The sequence below is a fragment of the Pundamilia nyererei genome, unplaced genomic scaffold, assembly GCF_000239375.1.
Source record: "Pundamilia nyererei isolate P.nyererei 1_Seehausen unplaced genomic scaffold, PunNye1.0 scaffold00029, whole genome shotgun sequence".
Taxonomy (NCBI): Eukaryota; Metazoa; Chordata; class Actinopteri; order Cichliformes; family Cichlidae; genus Pundamilia; species Pundamilia nyererei.
In genome coordinates this window covers 4,751,420-4,759,107 of record NW_005187430.1, presented here as the reverse complement: position 1 = coordinate 4,759,107, position 7,688 = coordinate 4,751,420, and the positions used below count along the sequence as shown (strand labels likewise).

General features: G+C 39.7%; 1 protein-coding gene across 1 annotated transcript in view; it reads right to left on the bottom strand.

Annotated features, from left to right (window-relative positions):
• Positions 1 to 7,237, bottom strand: part of rab3gap2 (RAB3 GTPase activating protein subunit 2 (non-catalytic)) — a 19,283-nt gene extending 12,046 nt beyond the window's left edge. The window contains exons 1-9 of the mRNA XM_005728714.1: positions 6,870 to 7,237; positions 4,562 to 4,653; positions 3,748 to 3,865; positions 2,921 to 3,002; positions 2,413 to 2,460; positions 2,255 to 2,330; positions 1,848 to 1,949; positions 1,575 to 1,674; positions 180 to 288 (exon numbers count right to left, since the gene is read on the bottom strand). Coding sequence (XP_005728771.1) covers positions 180 to 288; positions 1,575 to 1,674; positions 1,848 to 1,949; positions 2,255 to 2,330; positions 2,413 to 2,460; positions 2,921 to 3,002; positions 3,748 to 3,865; positions 4,562 to 4,653; positions 6,870 to 6,978 — 836 coding nt within the window. The 5' untranslated portion in view covers positions 6,979 to 7,237. The remainder of the gene's footprint in view (positions 1 to 179; positions 289 to 1,574; positions 1,675 to 1,847; positions 1,950 to 2,254; positions 2,331 to 2,412; positions 2,461 to 2,920; positions 3,003 to 3,747; positions 3,866 to 4,561; positions 4,654 to 6,869) is intronic.
• Positions 7,238 to 7,688: the final 451 nt, after the last annotated feature.

Below are 7,688 nucleotides of genomic sequence, written 5' to 3'. Positions count from 1 at the left end.
TCTCTCCAGTTCTATTTGCTCTATTAAAATGAATGAAGGGCTAATTCATCTGATGTTGTAAATGTGAATGACACAGTCGCATCTGCAGATCCAAAACATTATGATGTTTAATATCATAAGTTAATCCATTATGCAGCAGCCAACCACCAGCATGAATTATCAGTGGAAAGCTCTCAAACAGACTCTTACCCACGCTGCTGTGGTCCACAATGGTGTCCATTTCCTGCAGACCCCACTTCTTATAGGCCAGAGGAGGAGGCTGGATCACATCATTACCTGCTGCTGCAGCTGATCAAAAGGAGGTTAAGTTAGTGAGAAGCAACAACTTTAATAAAACAGTATTTTTTTATTATCTATTAGTCAACTTTAACTCTACTAAGGTCTAAACAGGGTTTGTCTTGGGTCACACAGAGTATTCAGGGTTATTATAGGAGCAGACAACAAACACACAGAGCACTAGATCAAATGCTGCTGAAGCTTGGCTCCCCAGATAGCAAACACATCTGGACCTGACCTGGGGCCACTTTTGGTTCTAGCAAATGTAGGCCCAGGCTTCACTGAAACGTCACCTGATATTTGGCCCATGAGAGGCAGACCTGTGGGTGTGTTTAAGCAGCCAAACAGACACTAAATCAAGGCCAAATACGGCCCAAAGAAAACTGCAGATGTGGGCCACGTTTGGGCCAAACATTCATTGTTATCTGGGTACTACGCTCCAAACTGTTTATACTTCAGGTGATTGTGTTTGTGGGGTGTGTGGGGTTTGTGGGGTTCTGTATAAGTAGGTTGGTTTCACCTTAGTACCTGAATGCTTTGTGGCAAACACTTTCCAGCCAGCAAGCAAGTGAAAAACATCTTCTGTTAACACACTGCAAACAGTACTGAGAGATTATGCATGTTTTGGTTTTTTCAGCTCAGTTTTGGCTTTTGAGGGGTTAACTACAATTGTAAGCACGTTAATCCACAGTCTGTTACCTCCCTGTTCAGGAAGGGAGAAGGTTTTCCTCATATGTGTTGCAACTTCTCACCAAAGTGTCTGACTTACTTAGGAGAGCCACTTTATATATTATATATTTGATACGGACTATATTAACAGTGGCCATATACATTTGTGGACTCACTGTGGCATGTAATTTATTTATTTTTAAATCTATTTGCAAGTACGTTCAGTTTACTTGCTGAGCAATTTTGAAAGTTCAGGCACTGCTAACCAGCTAGCTCTGGTCCATCCTTTGATATCATTTTGTGGATCCCTCATCCTGTGATTGGCAATCTTTCTTCATCTCTGGTGGATCACTAACCAGAACCTGGAGAACCACCTTGTAGAAAGTGCAGAGCAGAAAAAGGACTACCAGCTGCAGTCCAAGATGATAAAGTTGGAAGATATCTGACTTTAGATGAGAGTATCTCAAAAGGGGCAGCTGAATATAATGTTCAGGGGGGCATGCTATATACCCAATTATAAATGCAAATAGATGTGGCCATTTTTTTGTGCACACACACTGCTGCCACAAACAGAAACTAAATGTCTGACTGAACTTTCTTCCTACAAAGACATAGAGAAGCAGCCGTACCTCTTGCCGCCTGATTCCTGCAGGCCCGCAGAGACTGAAAGAGGCTGAATCCATCTATGGTGACCATTGCAGCAGAGTAGAGGATGCTCAGCTCCTCGTGCTGCAGACAAAAAAAAAAATCAACAATCAACATTAGCTCACAGATCAGGATTATAATCTTCATGCTCAATGACAATCACACAACTGAAACAGACTGTCACTTTGATTTTGAATATGAATATAATCCTCACACACACCTCTCTGAATTTGAAGAGTGCTTCAGGTGTGTGTTACCTGCTCAGTTACTCCAGGGTGGCGAGGGATCTCGTAAGTGCGACACTTGAGCCTCAGTACCGGGTCCTCGTGTAGCAGCTGGGCAAGGAGCAGAACGCCGCTCTGATGGGACACAATTGATAGTCAGGGCTGGGTGAAAACACATCAACATTTAAAAAATATATCAATGTCATTCTAGCAGAAAATTAAACCATGCATGATTTTTTAAATCAATACAGATTGATTCTGCTTTACCTAAAACGTTTTAGTAAAGTAGTGCCAATGTTTGCAACTTTGCACTCTGATTTGAGCAAAACTGCTCTGCATGAAGGGAGAGACAGTCACATCACACTTTCTTGTCTATAATTCAAAGAATTATTGAATTCTTTCAGATTTAGAACTGAAGACGTTATAGATTAAAAAGGTACCTCAGTGTAGAAACGGACATAACCAGATGTAAAACCCACGACTACACATGTCCAGTCAGGCCGCCCAGTGGAGCTCCTGAAAAATGTATTGAGACATGAAGTGAAGATACACACACAAGCACTTCCCCTCATTTAGTTCACAGATAAATAAATCTCACCTCTTCTGACTTGCCAAGGGAATACAAATGGTGCTGCTCACACACTCTCTATGAGGAAACAGAAATCAGACTTAGAGTCATGTCACATATATTTGATGTATTTACATTCTAGCTAAGGTTTTTAATTATCATAATTTTTAATGTATTAATTGTGTTTTGCCTTCTGATAAACTGTCAATTTCTTATTTAATTTCTTCTTGTAAAACAGCAACGTAGCCGGTCTGAAAAATTAGGTCAAAAACTGCAGTTCCTCTAACGGCCACTGGAGACTTTCATGTTTAAACCCAGTAGAAAAAAAACTGTTTCGGTTTCTATAGCTGAATTTCTACATTCATCAAAACTGTAGGGGTGTTATTTTAGTAAAGGTCCACTTTTTAAACTGAACTAAGGATAACTGATCTGTCTCACTTCCATCCTCCAATTCAATCACCTGGATAATTCGCCAACAGGAGCCATTATCAACCTTTTCCACAATGACTGTGTGTAAGTTAACATATTGTTTTCTCACCCTTCCTCAGTGCTAAGAGTTCCAGTCCAAGATACTCCCAGAGTCATCTCTTCTCTGCCGCTGTCATCTGTTCGCCATTTAGCTGTAAGAATAAAGAAAGATGAGGAATACTTCATTTACTACAGTTGGGAAGCTCCTTAATTTCATTGACACAAATAAAATACGACAAGCAAGAAGAAAAAAGGTACATAAAGCAATCAGAACCACAAACAAAGCAACTGGTTACTAAATCTAAAACCCTTAGTTCTGACCAGGTAAACCTGGATTTGCATAAACTGGACACAAAGTAAGCAGCTACTGCTGTTGCTCAGAGGTGAAAGGTGGCACATAGCCTTTGTGACAAAGTTTGGGTTAAGCCATATATTGACCTTTATATTATTACATTGCATTCATATTATTATTATCCATCCATCCATCCATCCATCCATCCATATTCCGATCAACTACATGCTTAGCCCTATTGTTGGGTTGGCTAAAGCAAACAATTTGTTTCTACTTTGCTTCGGGAAACACTTCTACTTCCAAGGGTAAAAGTATTACTACACCACACCACGACTAGCTAGAGGAAATTATTGGTGCTGCTCATGAGCTGCTCCTGCTTGAATTTGTGGACACTTTAGTGCCCAATAGTCTATTTGTCAACAGGCTTCTGTGAAAAAGGTATTAAATAGAAGGGTCCTAGGCCCTCCTGACATGAGGGTTAGTGGTGTCGTATGAGAGCATCTGATGAGGACACAGGATGCTTTTCCATAGTGAGACACAAAACGAACAGTATGAAAGAAAACTCCAGAGTCACATATCAGGGTGTGCGTGTCTGAGAATCTGACCTGAGAGAAAGGCTGCCTTCTGTTCACGGGCCACCACCAGCAGGTCAGCGCAGGGCGACAGGGACACGACACAGTCCTGCAGCCACGGTTCACCCTGCCCGCCAGCATCATCCGTGACCTGCAGAGCACAGGAGATTTTTAGACCTATGCCACCTTTAGAAGTGCGCATTGAGCGCTTATATTCTAATATTATATGACATTGTAACAATAAAATGAGTGTTTGTCCTATGTCACAGCCAATGACAATATTATCAGTAGTTGATTCAAATGTAAAATAGGTCATATTTTTGAATTGCTAAAGGATTTTTTAACTGACAATGTCTGACCACACCAACCCAACACAGAAGTCCAACACAAACTCCACACATGGACTAAAAGAAAACTAACGCTGATGTGGCTTCAGACAGGATTTTGCAGCATCCATGCAGCATAGATGCATTACAGGTAGCAGGCTGACTGCATCTTGCTTGCTAACATTACTGCTATCAAAATCACATCTGAGTGAAAATGCTTATTAGCTTCGCTGTCAAAGACTACTAACTTTAGCCATCAGTAAATTGTGTAATGGCACAAAACATTAATGTCTGTAATAGCAAAAGTGGTGGTGGTTATCCAGCTAGCTGTAACTTCATTAACGATATTATTATATGTCATTATACGACATGCATGACACATAGCGCAGTACACTGCGCAGGTCTCATCACTGCACACAGACAACTTTAAGAAAAATGACAGAATGACACATTCTTTCCCTGTAAATAAATAGACATCAACTTAAAACACCAATAATGTCACATTCCACAATGAGACAAACCTTTTTATCAGAGGTGGATTCCTCCTCTTTATTATCACCACCTTCCCATGCTGACTCCCAGTCAGAGGTGTCCCAAGACAGCTCATTATCTTCTGAGTAAGAGGCAGGAAACAAATAAATAAATAAATAAAATACATTTTAAAAATGGGTCAAGTTTGTGATGCTTGTACGGTGGCTAAAACAGAGTGTAGAGAAGAGATGAATGCAGTGACTAAGATAAACTCAAAAGACTCGAAATGTGTGTTGGTTTTTTGAAGCCACATGATGGAACTGCAAGTTATCAGCTAGCTAAGCTAGCAAGCTGCATTCATAGGTACCAGCTATTTAATAGCAAGTGCCAAACAAAGTATTCGAGTATGAGCTGGAGCGCAGATTTTTTTGACAGTCTGTTTGCACAATTAACTGCACAGCAAGCAAAATAATTTCTCAGGTAATTGGGCACCAAACGGACAAACATACTAAAGAGGTCCAGTCTAGGGAGTCCAATTAGCTGAGGTGAACCCTGGCAGACAGTTAGTAGCTACAGCCGCCTGAGTTAGCATCCACATGTCAAAGAAGCAAACTTTAAGCATTAATCAGAATCAGAATACTTTAATAATCCCTAAGAAATTTTTAACAAAATTTAAACATGTGAGTTATATAAATATTTATCCCTTGTATCAATGTTATAAAGGAGAAAATTAGCTATAAAAAAATCAAACCTGTTATATGCAGCAGGATGTTAACATGTTAAGTTCTGCTATACAGTTGAAAGAACTGTAAAGAAGGGGTGCAGAAGTCATAGCTGCTACATAACTGTGGCAGCTAAAGTTGAGCAGTCAGAAGCTCTGTGCCAAAGGGAAATGAACTAATAATATAGCAACAGCGTAAAGCTCAGAAATCAGGAGGAAATCCTGCTGCTTTACGCCTTGGCACTTCAGTGGTAGTAGTATTTATTTATTGTCATTGTCAAGAACAATGAAATTGATTGTTCTTGTCCCCATGACGACAGTGCGTGTGTGTCTGCAGGCATCAGTATGAAATGACACATGAATGCAACACATCCAAGCACCCTTTCTATCTGTCCTTTCTGCTGAGCATCCTGCAGTGACACCCTCAGGGACCTCATGTGCAATGACTCACACTTAAAAAGACCTGCAGATTTCTCCTCCTCCGACTGATGGATGCAAACAACAACCTAATACTAGCAATATTTGGTGGATTAGTGAACTTGGGATAGTTGACATATAACTGTTTGCTACCTGGCGTCTAGCTACAGATTTATTGTTTGGCCAAAATAAACACATTATCACACCGAAGATTTAGAATGATGTGATCGGCCAAAAGAACATCTCAGATGAGGCCATCCGTGCTATGAGGAAGTCTTGATACTGAGCTTAATGATCATGCTGTAATTGGCCCATGGTTCTTTTCTCAAACCCTGAAATATTCTGTGTCAAAGTTATGTGTCTTGCAAATTGGTGCACAACATTTCAAATTCACTTAAACTTCACATGGTTGATAAAACACCTCCCCCAAAGTCATGACAGGAAACGAGATGTTCTATACTGTGACATACTCCTAACACTTTCACCACATCCATCTTCAGTATGGTCAGAAAGTCCTTCAGTTAAGAGACCCTCACACTTGACAATCCTAAGGTATGCCCACCCCAAATCATATCCTGTTTTTCTTCTAGTAGTACTAAAATGTACTAACCTGACATAAAACTAAAGACTGAGCCTATAAACATATCGGTAAAGTGCTTACTGAGGTCACAGATCAAATGAGCAATAGGCTCATTTTCTCATGGACATCTATACGATCAGACTTCTTTTAAAATAGAGGAGTCGCCCCCTGCTGACCACGTGGAAATAATGCAGGTTTAAGATGTTTCCTTTTCAAATTTGGAAGCTACATTCATCTTTCATATACACCCCATATGTTTGACATCAACAGGTTGTAATATAGTAGCATTTCTGTATTGACTTCCACATAGCGGAAAAACGAAATGATGCATATAACATTGCGTGCAAAACGAGTCCAGGCCTGAATACAACCATACAAGGATTCACCTGCAAACAGCTGCAAGCTGCTTTTGATTCTGGACTCACAAAAGGCACATTAAGGCGGTGAATATTTCATTTATTCCGTTGTAACATGATAAAACTAATCAACTAACCAAAACTAGTTATGCACACTTTATCCGCATTTTCAAACCACTTTACAGCACCGAGGTCACTTTTCTAATGCTGGGAGCTGCTATCTGAGCTACTGTCACTTCAGTTTGAAGCTGCAGAAGACCCCTATCCTCCTCCTGTATCGTTACCTGTTTGACTCTTCTCTTCGACTGGCTCGCTTTTCTCGTTCCGAAACAAGAAGTGCCGGACCGTTTTGAACTCTTGAAGCCGACAGAACTCAAGTAAGCTGCAGGACATCCCTCTTCCGTCCCGTCCGGACCCAAGAAGACGAGAAACAGCCTGTTAGCTTTGCTGCTAACAGTCCAGTTGTGGAAGAAATGCGCCCAGTATTACACTCCTGCTATCGCGACAACTTTATGACAGCGCTGTCACAAAGAAAGGATTTTCTAAATGTCCTATACTACCCCCTAGACAAGTACAAACCACTGCCCGCCGCTCTTATTTTTCCCTAAACTTCCCACCCTCAGTCCTGATGACACATCATTAGCATAATAACACTCCACTGCTTCCGGGTTAAAGTTCCGTCACCGATTTCAGAATAAAAACAAAATAACAAAAGCTCATTTAACAAATGAGAACTCAAATATCATCACTAAAAACTCTATAATCATTAAAAGCACAAAATATTACCACAAAAATACAATAATATCATTTTTTTAAATTAAATTTTTTAATTTATTTTTAAATTTATTTTTTTTAACTTTTTGCTTTTTATCCTCTACAATTTGTGAGTTTCTTCTCAGGAATTATGAGTTTTCCCGTCAGTATGTGATTCTCTTCTTTTTAATTGTTTCTAATGTGAACATGTGAATCTTATTGTGCATTTATTTTAATTTTTAAAACAAAATTGTGATTTGTTCTTGTAGATTTAACTTATGCTTAACTTAAGCTTCTTTGAAAACTGAGCAGTTGAACTCATAACCTGATTTTATATATATATATATATA